Source organism: Callorhinus ursinus, unplaced genomic scaffold (assembly GCF_003265705.2).
Source record: "Callorhinus ursinus isolate GAN/ISIS: 27379988/994484 unplaced genomic scaffold, GSC_fseal_2.0 scaffold8, whole genome shotgun sequence".
NCBI classification, from domain to species: domain Eukaryota; kingdom Metazoa; phylum Chordata; class Mammalia; order Carnivora; family Otariidae; genus Callorhinus; species Callorhinus ursinus.
Genome location: NW_027397070.1, coordinates 45,467,207 through 45,483,823, shown reverse-complemented (window position 1 = coordinate 45,483,823; position 16,617 = coordinate 45,467,207). Strand labels below are relative to the sequence as shown.

General features: G+C 36.4%; 2 protein-coding genes across 22 annotated transcripts in view; both read left to right on the top strand.

Annotated features, from left to right (window-relative positions):
* NUMB (NUMB endocytic adaptor protein) overlaps nt 1–16,617 on the top strand; it is a 175,358-nt gene that overhangs the window by 99,452 nt on the left and 59,289 nt on the right. For all 21 annotated transcript variants that reach the window (XM_073895499.1, XM_073895495.1, XM_073895494.1 and 18 more), the window contains one exon: nt 4,234–4,374. In XM_073895499.1, coding sequence (XP_073751600.1) covers nt 4,249–4,374 — 126 coding nt within the window. In that variant the 5' untranslated portion in view covers nt 4,234–4,248. The remainder of the gene's footprint in view (nt 1–4,233; nt 4,375–16,617) is intronic.
* Nucleotides 9,199–9,936, top strand: LOC112822220 (U1 small nuclear ribonucleoprotein C-like). The gene has a single exon (XM_073895482.1). The coding sequence runs from the start codon at nt 9,226–9,228 to the stop codon at nt 9,700–9,702; it is 477 nt and encodes a 158-aa protein (XP_073751583.1). The 5' UTR covers nt 9,199–9,225; the 3' UTR covers nt 9,703–9,936.

Here is a 16,617-nt window from a genome sequence, read left to right as displayed (position 1 = left end):
TTTCCTGAACCTAAACTGTGCTTCGAGAACACTATAGTGCTATTATTACATTCACCATATTGTACAGAAATTACCTTTTATGAGGGGAGAGAGCCACCTAAAGCCAAGTTGTCTTATTAATTTCTGTATCCACTAGCATCTGCATTAGGGCCCATCACATAGTAAGTTCTGTTTGTACTGACCCAAACAAATTGGGACAGAAGGGGAGGACTTAAGAGGAGATAAGAGGTGATGATTTAACTTTAAATTGATGTATTTGAGGCAACATCAATGCACCCAAATAGAGAAATTTAAATACAAGAGCAAGATTTAAAAGTATTATTGGGAAATAAGGATTTCCCAATAGTAGTTTGAATTGATTACTTCACCAAGAGTGATAGTGTAAACAAGAGAGCACAGATTGAGGACTGGTATTTGGGAAATATACTCAGTAGGAGAAAGTAGAGGAAGCCCTCAGAGATATCAGTAGCAACAGAAATTTTGAAGATAAATTAGAGGCATAGAGATATTGTGGTCGGGAGAGCCAAGGAGGAAAGAAGTGTACAGAGGAGAGCTGGAATCATGGTGTTAAAATTTGCAGAGCAGTTAAGGAGTATGGGAACTGTGAAAAGATTTTCTGAATTTGACAGTGTTATGTAGCTAGCAGAATGGGGATTTCATTTTTTTTCTTTTTTTTCCTTTTTTTGTAGGACAAAGTAAGATTTTTTGTTCTCGGTTTTTAAACTGGCAAAAATATATCCTTTACCTGTGTTCAACCAGGACTTTGTCAAGGGGTGTGGTTTTCTTTATTTGAGAGTAAAGTTTAACTTTATTGAGGGCCTGTAATAAATGTGACTTTGAATTAACACATTTTCTATTTCTTTCTTGTTGTCTCTTTTGTCTTTGTGAGCAAAGTCATTATATATAGATTACTTGAAAACAGAATGTTTGGTCTCTCCCTTGATGTGTTAATTCTTACTTTAATTACTATTTACAGGCCATTGGTAGTTACCCTTTAAGAAGAAACAAGCAAGATATTATCATTAGTATTTTCATTTTACCAAGTTCATTTTAGAACTATTATGATTATATCACTCATTTTCGAAAAATTTTCAGCCATGAAACCCTTTCCTTAAACGTATATGGAATCCCAATATGTGAATCAGATAAGGTAGAGTTTGTATGAAGCTGTGACAGAGACCTGAAGTCCCTCGTAAGTTGAGTCTAACCTCTCTTTTTGTCCAACCAGTGGCCCCTGGATCTCCTCCATGGAAATCCTAGGGCTACTTAAAGCATAGTTTGAAAATCACTGATATATAATACTCTTTGTAGAAATGCTGATAACCATATTAGTACTGAAGTTCACAAGATATTTAGATGTCAAGTCAGTTGACACTTTGACTCTGTTCTCTTATTGGTCAGTAGGATGTACAACAATAAATAGCTGCCCAAAGAGCAAATAAACTTGTACTAAAATTATTTATACAGAGGTTGTATGGTTTCCTTTAAGGGAAGTTGTCAAAGTGGTTCCTTTGTCAGTGTGATGCTGGACTACCGTTACATCTGCAGTCTCCTTCCAACACCAGTGATTCTCTCTGGTCTTATATGTCTACATTTATCCTACCTAGTAAATATTATCTAAATATGATGGGGTTCTAAAATTTATAGTGTGCCATGTATATGAGAGGTCCTGTGTTAAAATGCAGGGGTAGTATTTAAATAAGATACAGTTTACTATTAAGGAAATAGAAAATTGCTATAAGGTTTAATGAGTACAGTAAAAGAAGTAATCAGAATCCAATGAAATGAAAGGACCTAACCCAGGCCAGCTCTAGGAACTTGTCAGAAAAAATGCTAGCTTCCCTGAAGACTCCCAAGTTGACTTCAAAGATGAGTAGACTTTAACCAGAGGCAAATAGATAGGGAAAGGTCTTTCTAGGCAGAGAGAAGAACGTATAAATAGGCTCTGAAAGAGGGCATGCGTGCTTTGTTTGGAGACCTGTAAGTAGTTTAGTATGGCTGGAGCTTAGCATGTGAATGGGGATTGGTGAGTGAAGCCAGATGAAAAACGACTGTGTTTTGCCAAGCTTAGGAATTTCGACTTTATCTTGAAAGTGTTGTGAAGTGAGTTAAGGATCTTAAGCTGAGCAATTGCATGGTCAGATTTGTGTTTTAGAAAGCATTCTGGCACTAGTCAAGAGAACAGATTAATGAACCTTTCTTGGCAGCAAAGCAACCATTAAGTAATAGACTTTTGCAATAATTTACACAAAAATGTCTGAGGATAGTAGAACTGATGTGGGTGGGAGAATGAAATCAAGATATACTAAGGAGGCAAAAGCAGTAGAGTTATTGGTCAGAGACAGAGTGAATTTGGGGATGACTCTTAGTAGGGCTATCCCCCTACTAAGAGAAATTAAGAAGTAAGGAATTTCATGGGCTTTTGCCTCAAGATTCTTAGAGTGCCAACTTGAGCAAGGATATGGGTGCTTTTTTATTTTTTTATATTTGTATTTGTGTATATTTTTAAAGTGTGATATGAAGAAGTAATAACAGGATGTATTATCAGGGAAGGTTATGGAATTTTTAAAAAATCTATTAGATTAAGGTAGACTCTTAAGATAGTTTAGGAATGAGTGGTCTACTTAAAGGGAAAGGAATGGATTACCTTTTGTCCAGTCGTTTGATTATTTAATACCTATTTCATATACTCTATAAATCAATTTTGGTTTGAGAATAAATTCATTTTTAGAAAATTCAGGGATTTTTACATTGCCATTTGTCAGAATTATTACCTTTTAAGAAGATGTGTGGGAGGTTGGCTTGTCTGTATAAACTAGCTAATTTAGTAATAGTTCTGCTGTGACATTATGCATTTTAAGATACAAAATGATTTTCCTCAGAACGTAAACTTTGATTTTCAAGTCTTTCATTGGTGTCATGTGGGAATTAATGTTTAATCCCTTGCTATTTAACACTCCTAACAGAAGGGTGTTTCCTTTGTGTGCTTTGTCATGTCATTTTCAAAAGTTAAGATCTCTTTAAGGCTGGTTGAGGTGGTTAAATCCCTTCAGGGAAAGAATGACCAATGCTGTGCTCCTTAACAGAAGACTAGAGGTAGTGGTTTCAGATTTTGAGATCTGCTCTGTAAAGGGACACCATTCATTATGTTTATTCATGGGTTCTTGAATGTTCTGTTGTTTCTTATCAGTTGGGTCTTCCTTCCCTGTAGATTTGTGATTTCTACTGTACCTTTGGGAAAGCATTAGAGAGGTACCTCTTCCAGTAACAAAACAAAAAATGGACTATAGTTTAATACCTTAATTTACAAAGTTAATGGTGAGACTTGGACCTTTATAATTGAAAGCTGTTAGTTTACTTTCATTCTATGATTTTAGATATGAAAGTACATTCTGATGTTAAACTACTTGCAAGAAATATTTTCCTTAGAATAATTTAATCCTAGTAGAACTTTTTCTTCTTTACATTTATTTTAATTTTTTAAAAGATGTTTATTTATTTACTATTTATTTATTTGCGAGAGCAAGTGAGCACAAGCAGGGGGGAGAGGCAGTGGGAAAAGCAGACTCCCCACTGAGCAGGGAGTCTGACGTGGGGCTCTATCTCAGGACCCTGGGATCATGACCTGAGCTGAAGGCAGACGCTTAACTGACTGAGCCACCCAGGTGCTCCTCTTCTTTATGTTTAAAAGAAACTTTCTTTTCTTCCTTTTTATAAAGATGTTTTATAAACAGGTTATAGTCCCTGCTTTGTTTAATGTTTTCTAATAGTAAGCCAAAAGATCCCTAAATTTTAGTGTTTAAGAATGGTTTTTTCCTAGTAAGTATGGAAGTTTTCAGAATGTTTTCAGAAATTGTTAGGAGTCTATAATTTGGCCTACATGTACAGATTTCCTTATTCAGGAGTTAGAATGGATTTGAGGGGTAAATCAGAAGGAACACTCATTGGATTATTACAATTAAAATGCTTGAAAGTTCTTCGAATAACATCTCTTCAAATCTTAGAGGTTGTTATAGTTTTATAAGAACTAGTATTATAGTTGTTTTTTTGAAAAGTGAAATGATTTGTTTGAGCTTAGAGTTACTCTGAGAGGAGGGATACTAGTTGCTCATTTTCTATTAAACCAAAATGTTTCATTTGGGACATTAGTTTTTTCTCAGCATGGTAATCCAAAGCTTAAATATGTGAGAAGGTAATAACTACTTTTTCATATTTCTTCTACTCTGCCTGCAGGTTGTAAAAATTAAAATGAACAAACTACGGCAAAGTTTTAGGAGAAAGAAAGATGTTTATGTTCCAGAGGCCAGTCGTCCACATCAGTGGCAGACAGATGAAGAAGGGGTTCGTACTGGAAAATGTAGCTTCCCAGTTAAGGTAAGAGCTCGTGTTTCTATAATTCTAGATGTGGAAAAGAATTGACAGCCTATTATATGTGAAATCCCATTGATTAGGACAATTAAAAGAAAATCCTCTAAAAATGAATCCCTTCATCTTCTGCTTCAAAGTAGAATTAATAAGAAAAATATAATTAGTGATTTTTTTCTCTTTATATTTTAAACAGGAATTTCTGGTATATAATCTGGAACCACTACAAATAAGATCACTTCTGATGAGAAACTAATCCTGAAATATCTAAAAATCCCAAATTATCAGGAATCAAATTATTTTGAGTGAGATATACTTACTAAGTGGTAGGGCAGAGGGAAGAGGAGTCTGTTTTCTTAAATACAGGCCTGGTATGTTCTAGAAAATCTTAAAAGAGTTAAAAGGGATTTTCTCTTTAATCTTTTAATTGGTAACTGTACAGAGGGCATTTAAATTAATGCCTTCATTTGTCAGATCAGAAAATGGAAGCTCAAAGAAGTTAAGAACATAGTGAAGATTAGAGAAGGGGTACCATACAGGTGTTTTTTCTTACTACTACTTGACGCTCTGGAGAAAAAGGGTAACATTTAAAGTCATGAAAGAAATGTACATGCTATACTGTTTAGTGAGAAGCAGTTTATAATTATATAGGCAGTCTATGAGATGTATTAAGTGTGGACACAAAAATACAGAAGGAACTAGACCAAAATGTTAATATCTTCAAGAAAAAAACAGTCTAATATAAAATGTTAATATTTTCCCCTGCTTTCTACATCTTCTTATGTATGAATATTCTTACTGTGATTTTCTCCTCCTTGTACTGCCTCAGCACCATTGATTGAAACATAGCGTGAAGCTTCAGAAAGGAGAAAAATTTGTATGACAGGATAAGTGATTTGTAGAATCTACAGGTTAAATAAATACATGTTTTTTTTTTTTAAGATTGATTTATTTAAGAGAGAGCACGAGTGCATGTGCACATGGGAGGGGCAGAGCGAGAGAGAGAATTTCAAGCAGACTCCTCGCTGAGCAAGGAGCCCAACACGGGGGCTCAATCCCACAACTCTGGGATCATGACCTGAACCAAAACCAAAAGTCAGATGCCCAACCAACTGCACCACCCAGGGGCCCCAAAAATACATGGTTTTTAAAATACACAAATTTTTCCACAGTCTGTCAATAACTAAACATTTTCCTAATTACTTAGCTTTGTCTACTTAACTCATTTGCTGAAACTTATTTTATAGGAATAATAAATTTTTAATTTAAAGTTTTGGGTATGATATTAAAATATGAAAAAAAAACCTCATACATAAAAACTAACACTGTTCTCTACAGCCTCCCCCACCCTCATCCCAAAGAGTAGGCTCATTTTGATTGTACAAGTTGAGTATCGTGGAAATGGGTACTCTTACACATTGTTGATTACTTGGAGTATAAATTGCAACCTCTTAGGAGGGCAATTTGGAAATATCAGTTAAAATTTTATTTTATTTTATTTTTAAAACTTGAGGTTTACATTTTGTTTTAAAGATTTTATTTATTTATTTGTCAGGGATGAGAGAGAGAGAGAGAGAGCACAAGCAGGAGGAGCAGAGAAGCAGGCTCCCCACAGAGCAGGGAGCCCAATGTGAGACTCTATCCCAAAGTCCTGGGATCATGACCTGAGCTGAAGGCAGACACTTAACCCACTGAACCACCCAGGTGTCCCAGTTAAAATTTTAAATGCACTTTTCATTTGACCAGAAGTTCTACATTTAAGAATTACATTTAGGGGCACCAACTCTTGATCTCAGCTCAGGTCTTAACTTCAGGGTCATGACTTCAAGTTCTGCATTGGGCTCCATGCTGGGCATGGTGCCTACTTAAAAAAAAAAAAAAAGAAAGACTGAGAGAGAAAGAAAGAAAGAAAGAAAAAGAGAATTACATTTAAGTGGCACCTGTCTGGTTCAGTCAGAAGAGCATGTGACTCTTAATCTCAGGGTTGTGAGTTCAAGCCCTACATGGGTATGGAGATTAATTTAAAAAATAATAATAATAAACTTAAAAAAATTGTGGCAGGCAAACCATACGAGACCCTTAACTATAGACAACAAACTGAGGGTTGATGGAGGGGAGGTGTCGGTGGGGGATGGGCAAAATGGGTGATGGGGATTAAGGAGGGCACTTGTTGTGATGAGCACTGGGTATTATATAAGTGATGAATCACTAATTCTATTCCTGAAACCAGTATTACACTATATGTTAACTAACTAGAATTTAAATACAACTTGAAACAAAAAAAGAATTATATTTAAGTACATTCATAGGTATACTGACAGAAGTGTTCATTAGCATTGTTTGATAGCAAAAATCTGGAAACAAGTTAAATAGCCATCATTCTGGGATTTGCTAAAGAAATTATGACATCCAGGGCAACCTCTCAGGTCCCCTCCTTCTTTGGAAGCTTTGTACTTTATCACTCAATAAACTTTGTACTATCACTCAAAAAAGAAAGAAAGAAAAAGAGATTATGACATCCATTAAGTGGAATTCTTTGCCACTCTTAAGGAACAAGGTAGACCTTTATTCATACATTTAGTAAATTTTTTGAAGACCTACTATGTGCCAGGCATATGCTAAGTGGTAAACAAAAAGTTCTTGCTCTTGTAGAGTTTATATAAGTATCCTTGTGGGAGTATATAGACTTTAATTAGATATTTGCATTAATAATACATGATTATAAACTGAGATAAATGCTTTTCAAAAAGGGAAGGCTGTAGTATAAGAAGTTATATGAGATGAACCTGGAAAGAATTAGGGTGGGGCCTTATAGGCCATGTTAAGGATTTGGAACTTTAAGAATAATAGGAAGCCACTACCTGGTGTGTTTTTTTTTCATTATTTATGTATTTTATTGTGGTAAAATACATAACAAAATTTATCATTTTAACCATTTCCATGTGTACAGTACGATAACATTAATGACATTCATATTGTGCAATCATCAGCACCATCCATCTCCAGAACTTTTCATCTTCCTGAACTGGGACTCTGGGTGTGGTGTGGTTTGGAAGTAGTCCATAGTGGATGTGAAGAGTCTGCTGAAAGATTATTACAGTAATCCAAAGGAGTGGATTACTCTGGACTAGGGTGGTAACTGTCGAGAAGAAAGAAACGTAAGTAAATTGAGAGATAATTAAGAGATAAAGGCAACAGGAATTGGAAATGGACTGGACCCAGGGAATGAATGGTGTTAAGGATGACACACCTAGTTTCTTGTCCCAAACTGATAGAGGTGATGATCATTGACATAGGAAACAGTGAAAGAATATTCTCTGATATGCTCACACAGAAAGATAACTTTAATGTATTATTAGGTGATAAAGGCAAGGCCCAGGACAATGTATATAATATGATTCTGTTTATAGTTAAAAAGAAGAAAATCTATATATCTGCTTATGTATATAAGAAATATCTGTAAGAAGACACAAGTAAATCTGAATTATAGAATGGGAATGAGGATTGGGGATCTTTTTACTTTTCGATGTATATCCTTTGGAACTAGTGACATTTCTTATGAGCATGTATCATATTTGTAATAAATAAGCATATATGTATATTTAAAAAAACCTCATTCACAGGATTCTGAGAGGCTGGTATATAGTATTGAAATAGTTGAAGTAAAGTTAATTGAACCACTTCCAATTGGCTATGAAATGTACAGCTTTTAAATATTTTCTTTTTAAAGATTTTATTTATTTATTTGATGCAGAGAGCACAAGCAGTGGGGGGAGCTGCAGGCAGAAGGAGAGGGAGAAGCAGGCTCCCTGCCAAGCAGGGAGCCCAATATGGGCCTCGATTCTAGGACCCTGGGATCATGACCTGAGCTGAAGGCAAACACTTAACTGACTGAGCCACCCAGGTGCACCAGCTTTTAAGTATTTTGTGTGAGATAAATAAGATTTAGTATCATTCAGTGCTACTGTCATATGTCATAAGAAACAGTTGATGGGGATGTACTTTAGAGATAAACATGTAAGATTTAAGATTTACATGTTATGCAGGCAGGGGAGCTTATTTAGGGTGTTTTTTGTATGTTCTTCTCCAGATGGCCTCTTGAAATCCTTTCTACAAGACATTCATCCTCTCTGCTAGGCTGTGGCTCCACACGCCTTATCTGCCTTCCCTTCCCACCCTGCATGCATATACAAGTGACACATGGTTGGATAAGGGAATCAGAACCTGAAATTATTTTCAGTACCCTAAAAATAGATAAATTTCCTCAGTCAAATATAGCTGAGCAAATAATGTCTTATCTGTTGTTGCCTTAGGGACCACTGAACTCTGAACCTAATGAGTTGATGTAAAAAGTTCCCCATATAGACAACTAGTAGGGTGGTGGGCATGCTCACTGAGGAAGAACATGTTTGAGAGTAGAGAGGATGAATTCCTTTTGAGGTGCCTATGAGACGTGTACATGCAGATTCCCACTCACCACAAGCACCATGAATTTTGATTTTGATATTACAAATAAATTCTAGTAGGTGGTTTGCAAATATGGAATCCTTGAATAATGAGGGTTGACTATATATAACTTACCATTGAAGTCATGAGTAAGTGAGATTGCCTAGAGGAAGTAAGGGAAGGGGAGGGTTTAGGACAAACATAGAAGGGACAGGTAGTGAATGGGTATCTTCAAAGGAGAGTAAGAATGAGAGGTAGAAAAGGAAACCTGAAGAATATGATCTCAGAAGGCAAGGTTTTGAGGAAGGAGAAAGTGGTCAAATGCTATAAAGAGATCAAGGAAGAAATAAAACTACATTAGATTAAAAATTTGAAAGTCTTGGGGACGGAGTGGCCAACGGCCTGCAGAGCAACATGCCTAAGTTTTATTGTGACTACTGCGACACGTACCTCACCCATGACTCTCCATCTGTGAGAAAGACACACTGCAGTGGTAGGAAACACAAAGAGAATGTGAAAGACTACTATCAGAAATGGATGGAAGAGCAGGCTCAGAGCCTGATCGACAAAACAACTGCTGCATTTCAACAAGGAAAGATACCTCCTACTCCATTCTCTGCTCCTCCTCCTGCAGGGGCAATGATCCCACCTCCCCCCAGTCTCCCGGGTCCTCCTCGCCCTGGTATGCCAGCGCCCCATATGGGGGGCCCTCCCATGATGCCAATGATGGGCCCTCCTCCTCCTGGGATGATGCCAGTGGGACCTGCTCCTGGAATGAGGCCACCTATGGGAGGCCACATGCCAATGATGCCTGGGCCCCCAATGATGAGACCTCCTGCCCGTCCCATGATGGTGCCCACTCGGCCAGGAATGACTCGACCAGACAGATAGGAAGAGATAGGAACCTCTTTATGTTCATTTTATATTACTTGTTTACTTCACCAGGAGATCATGGTGTTGTGACTCTGGGTGTTTTCTCACAGCAGGACAAGGAAGACTTGCTCCCCCTTCCTATCAAAGAGAGAATAGTTTTTGCCGGGGAGTAGTGGGACAAAAAAAAAAAAAGCAATTTTCATTTGTATTGTGAAATGTGAAAATAAAATTGTCAACTGTTTTAGTTAAAAATGTGTTCCCTTTTTTCTCCCCTCTGTATTCCTTGTGTATTATAAAAGAGATAAAGTATTAAAAAAAAAATAAAAATTTGAAAGTCTTGGTGATTTTGGTGATAGCACTTATGGGGAATCATGAGGATGGAATCTAGCTTGAGGAGTGAATGGATGCAAAATAAGGAAGAAGATGACAAATCTAGAGATTACTAATTCAAGAAGTTTGTCAGACAAGATTGTGTGAGGATGGGAAGGGGTGAAAGGGAAGTATTACAAAGAGTACAAGGAAACTTTTGGTGTTGATGGCTATTATATTGATTGTGATGATGGTTTCTCAGGTATATACAAAAACTCAGCAAATTGTAACTTTGTATATAGTTCATTATATGTCAATTATATCTCAACAAGGTGGTTAAATCTTTTTTTTTTAATGAAAGAGTTTGTTTTCAAAGGAGAACAGAAAGGCAGAATAAAAAAGGGAGTGTGAGGTTGAGAAACTGTGTGTGTGTGTTGTTTTAAAACTGTTTTAACAATTTTATTAGATGTAGTTTACATACCATAAAATTTACTCATTTAAAGTCTATAAATCACTGGTAGTTTAATTTTATGTTGAGTCTTGTGTTTAATGTAGGAGAGACTTGAACATAACTAGAGGGACTTTATAAAGAAGCATGTAGAGAGTGGCTTAGTTTTAGATGGAGGAAGGATACTGCTTCTATTTTAACAGTAGCAAAGGTGGAAAACAGTATAAATGCACTTAAATGTATGGTGTTGGTGGCTTAAGACTGACGGAGTTTTATTTTAAAGACATATTTTCTCAAGGAAATAGGAAGTGAAGACATCTATAGAAGAGTGAGGAGAGAAGTTGTGGAGTTAGGTTTTAAAGACAGTGGAGTAGCTACTTCATAGAATGGGAGATCTAGAATACGCAATTACTGGGAATAGAAATGCGATTACTAGACAGTAATCAAGTGAAACGACAACTCGTTTGATATCTACCATGTATGTTTAAGTATACTGGTGCCTATGTAAGTATAATAATTTAGTATTACAGTAGTAATTAGAGGAGGTTTCAAAGCTTGTCTTGCAATTCTGCTAGAATAACAAGATAATCTTTTTAATAGGGGAGGAATTTTAATGTTAGAAGTCAGATGTTACCTGTAAAAATTAATGTAGTGGTTCTCAAAGTGAGGTCCCCAAGACCTTTTGTGGGATCCTGACATACTTTCTCTTCCAACTATATATCTGTGTGAAGCCAGTTTCTTTTTTTTTTTTTTAAAGATTTTATTTATTTATTTGAGAGAGCACGAGAGAGAGAGAGAACAGATGTGCACAAGTTGGGGGGAGGGGGAGAGGGAGAGGGAGAAAGAGACTCCCTGCTGAGCAGGGAGCCTGACTTGGGGCTCCATCCCAGGATTCTGGGATCATGACGTGAGCTGAAGGCAGACGCTTAACAGACTGAGCCACACAAGTGCCCTAGCCATAGTTTCTTTATATATTTCAAACAACATGTTCTGACAGATTGAATGTAGATGCAAATTTGAGAATCCAGTTTTCTTTTAAGCCAGATATTAGAGAGATTTGCAGAAATGTGAAACAGTGCCACTCTTCTCACAAAATTGTTTCATTTTGGAAAATATAATTTATTTTTCAATAAAAATGTCATGTGGGAGACATGGGAGATTCATGCTCTTTTCCTTTCCAAGTCTACCAGATTCTCTCTCTCTCTGTTATCTTCGATAAACTCTGCTTTCACCTTCTGCTGGCTTGTCTCTGATTTAAGGACCCTCTTGGCTCATCCTCTGGGATCCCCTCTGGGTCTTTGGACCTGGCCTGCCTACATCACTAATTCATGGGACATTGTGGAAAGTGCTTAGAAAGGTATTTCTTAAGTTGTGGATAAAAACTTGCCCTGTACTAAAATCTGCTCTGACTCCACCTACCAAAGCTTAAAATCAAGGCTCAGAATGATCAAAATGCTTAAATGCATCCCAGAACAAAGGTCATGAATATATATAGGACTATAATAGTATCAGCATCCAAGATGGTTAAATTTCCAATGTCTGGCATCCAGTTCAAAATTACCAGTCATGCAAAGCAGCAGAAAAATACAACTTATAATAAGGAGAAAAATCAAAGAGAAATAGGCCCAGAAATAACCAAGAAGATAACACTGTAGTTTACAATGGAACGAAAATTTTAAAAAATAGTAAAAACTTTTAAAAGTTAAAAAATGGGGGTGCCTCGCTGGCTCAGTTGGAGGAGGATCTTGATCTCAGGGTGGAAGTTTTGAGCCCCACGTTGGGTGTAGAGATTACTTAAATAAACTTAAAAAAATTTTTTAAATGTCATTTTTGTTAACATGTAATGGGTTTTATTATCATTTTTCAGTGAATTCAATTTTTCAAAGTAAGATTCTTAGTTTTAATTTCTAATATAGTAAAATATCAGTAGATATAACTGACACAAACAAAAATGCTTTGGAGTCTTCCGTGTAATGGGTCCTGTGATCAAAAATTGTGAGACCTTCTGATTAAAACAGTATGCTTCATCAATTAAAGCAATGTACTAAGACAGCTTGTAATTGCTTACTAACATTACATTTTAAAATGCTAGTATTAATTTTGGTTGTTGGGATGCCTAGGTGGCTCAGTCAGTTAAGTGTCTGCCTTAGGTTCAGGTCATGATCCCAGGGTCCTGAAATTGAATCCCGTATTGGGCTCCTTGCTCTGTGGGGAGCCTGCTTCTCCCTCTGCCAGCCACTCCCCCTGCTTGTGCACTCTTCTTCTCTCTCTCTGTCTGACAAATAAATAAAATCTTAAAAAAAAAATTTCTTGGGTTGTTAAATTGGTGGAATCTTTAAGCCAGCTCATCGATCCTTTGATTTGTAATTAAAATCTTAATTCTCTGATTATGTAGAATGTATATAGAATGCTAAAATGGACCTCCTATTGGATAGATTGTGGATTTCTTAATATCTTTAAACTTGGAAGGATAGAGCCTTAAGGGACTGGATACAGAATTCATGCTTATTAGTATTGTTTATAAATTGATCTAATTTAACTCACTGTTAAGTGAGATGGAAGGACTTTCTTATCCTGTTGGTTTACGGTTATAATCCTAAATCAGGAAGTGTGCTAGTATGTACAAATAGGATAGGCCCAATGGAGATTTGAGCATATGTATGCTAGAATTGCGTGTGTTTACCTCCTGAACTAACATTGCTGATTAAGTGATCTGCCAGGTTGTTTCTGGGGCCCAGTTCTTTTTAAAAGATAAGGATTGCCATTGTGCTAGAAGTTACAAGAGATAGTATTTTAATAACAGATTGGGTCAGGCGGGGGGCGGGGGTTGTTGGCCATTAGAACAGTAACACCAAGCAATTCTTGGACACCGGCAGAGTGAGAATTCAACCTAATTGTGACATTGTCTTACCTGGAGATAGCATCAGATTCCTCAGTTTTAGGGTTCAGGCCTATAAGACCTTCCCCTCACCTCCCACCCCATACTTCAGATACCAGTCACAAGCCCCAGGCTGTTTGTTACCTGTATTTCTGAACAAGCAGTTACAGATTGGAGATCCATCGATACCTGCTTAGGTTTAATTAATTTGCTAGAGCTGGCTCACAGAACTCAGGGGAACCCTTACATTTAACAGTTCATGAAAAGACATGATAAAGGGTATGAATCAACAGTGAGATAAAGAGATACATAGGGTGGAGTCCTGAACAAAGTTGCTTCTGTCCTCATGGAGCTTGGGGCCTGGCTTGGTGGCATATAGAAGTGTTCTGATTACCCAAGTAGGGAGGCTCTTCAAAAAGAAAGGCCAAGGGCACCTGGTGGCTCATTTGGTTAAGTGACTGCCTTTGGCTCAGGTCATGATCCCGGAGTCCTGGGATCGAGTTCCACATCGGGCTCCTAGCTCAGCGGCGATCCTGCTTCTCTGACCGTCTCCCCTCTAATGCTGTTTCTCTCTCTCTCTCTCTCTCTCTCTCTCAAATAAATAAATAAATAAATAAAATCTTTAAGAAAAAAAAGGCCAAAAACGGTCTTATGGAGGTATCATTACATAGTCATAATTGACTAAGTCATTGACTGATTCAGTCTCCAGTCCCTCTTCCCTCTCCAGAGGTTGGGAGGTGGGCCTGGCAGCTCCAACCCTTTAATCACGTGGTTGGTCCTCCAGGCAACCAGCTGCCACTCTTAGATGCTTTCTGAAAGTTGCCTCCTTTACATAACAAAAGACACCTTTATCACTTTCAATATTCAGGAAATTCCAAGGATTTGGGGAGCTGTGAGTCAGGAACTGTGGACAAAGACCAGATATATATGAGAAATACTTTGTGGTCATCTGAATGACCAAATCTGTATTTCTTGTAAATCACAATATCACACAGGCTTTTCTTATTTTGCATATAACCAAATAACCATGGTACCGAAAGTAGAGCTCTTACTATTTCAGTATTTCTAATAGGCTAGGTCCTAATCCAGCGGTTTACCTACCATATAACAAGTATAATCTGTAATTTCAGAAGATTTTGGTGCACAGTGTTAATGCCAAATGAGAAGTTGCTAAATGTACTTTATCAAGGAAAAAAGCACGAATGCACAGAATAAAAAGTCAAGTGGGAAAATACAGATACCAGTGAAATTTTAAAAATTAAGATTCTATGCAAATAAACTTGAAAACATGGATAAAATTGGTAATACTCTTACATTATATAAATGACCAAAACTGAGTCCCCCCCAAAACTAAAAATATAAAAAGACTAATTCGTGTAGAAGAAATATTGTAAGATGTAAAAGAATTACCTACCTCCCTTTTTCTGCCTCCCACCCCTAACATATTAAGTGAACTATTAATTTAACCCTAACCCTAATTGTGTGTGTATATATGTAAAATGGAGTTAGAGTCTAATCTAAATATGACAAGTTTTTTATCCATCCTAAGTGTCCAGTAGCGCATTCAGATGTCATACAGGAAGCAGGATATCATCTGTGCATACTACCTAGGAGTAATTTTCCAAGTCATTGTTATCAAAAATGCCTCCATATAATTCTTAAATGCTCCCCTTTGAGAAACCTATACCCTTTGAGGTATAGGACCTTATAGACTCTTTTAAGGACTTTGGCTTTTATTTAGAGTAAAATGGGAAGCCACTGGAGAATTTTGAGCAGAGGAATGACTTTATATAAATTATATTTTTAAAGGAGTACTCTGATTCTTGTGCTGAGAATCAACTGTAGAGACGACCAAGGGTGGAAGCAGAGAGATCAGTTAAGTGGCTGTTGTGAAACATGATGATGGCTTCCATCAGGGTGATGGTAGTAGAAGTGGTAAGAAGGGGTCAGATTCTAGATGTATTTTGTAGATAGAGCTGATAATATTTATTGATGGATTAAATTTGTGAATGTCTATCAAGAAAAAGAGAAGTCCAGGATAGGCCAAGGTTTTTGATCTGAGCAATTGGAAGGGTAGACTTGCCATATATTATTTTGGGAAACACTGTTGGTAGAAGAGTAGATTCATGAATGAAGTCATAATTGCTGGATAATATCCAGCATTTAATTTTGATTCTGTTATAAACGGTAACTTTTTTAAAATTTCATTTTCTGCATATTGCTGCTATAGAAATACAATTGACTTTTTAAAAATTGAGGTATAATTGACATATGACATTATATTAGTTTCAGGTGTACAACATAATGGTATTTGTATATATTGCAAAATGATACAATTGACTTTTGTATGTTGAAATTATATCTAGTATCCTTGCTAAACTTATTCTAGTAATTTATTTGTATATTCTTTTGGGTTTTCTACTAATACAATTATATAATCTATGAATAATTATTGTTGTATTTCTTATATTCTAATCCTTATACTTGTATGTATGATGTATGTATGTCCCTTCATTGCATTGGCCAGAGACTGATGTTTATAACTTTGGGTAGAATTGGTGATAAGAATTCTTGCCTCATTCTCAATCTTACCACAGTTTATCAGATTAAACAAGTTCCCTTCTGTTCTTGGTTAAAAATTATTAAAATTATGAATGGAAACTAAATTTTGAGATGATTATATAATTTTTATCTTTAATTCTGTTAGGTGGTAAATTATACTTACTTGAGTTTTTGAATAGTCAGCTAACCTTACATTCCTGGAATAAACTCAACTTGATCATTATAGATACTGATGGGTGGAAGGAGAGAGATCAATTAAGTGGCTATTGTGAAAGATGATGATGATTATAGATACTGATCAAGTTGAGTTTATTGAGTATATTTCTGGATTCTCTGCTAATATTTTGTTCAGAAATTTCACAACTATGCTTTTGAGTCAGAATGGACTGTAATTTTCCCTTCTCATATTGTCTTTGTTAGATTTTGTGTTAACAGAACTGAGGCTGGATTACAGTTTTAGCAAGGCTCTGTCTACTTCTGCTTTACTTCTGCTTTGAGGGCATTCTTTTCTTGTGTTTAAACTGAGATACTTTGGTGTTCACTGGAACCTATTCCTCTGGTTGATCTGGAATTCTAATTCTTCACTCTTCAGCAAATTGAAAATGCCAGAAATTCATTCTTTTTAACATGTTTCTCTGTTTCCTGTAATTCTTATGAATTGGTTTTTAGAGACTTGATCAGATTTAGCTTTGATTCCCTCCCGCCCCCAGGAATACCTTATTGGTGGTGTGTACTA

Excerpts from the sequence above, each read along its gene's own strand:
- LOC112822220 (XM_073895482.1), top strand. The coding sequence starts at position 9,226 with ATGCCTAAGTTTTATTGTGACTACTGCGACACGTACCTCACCCATGAC.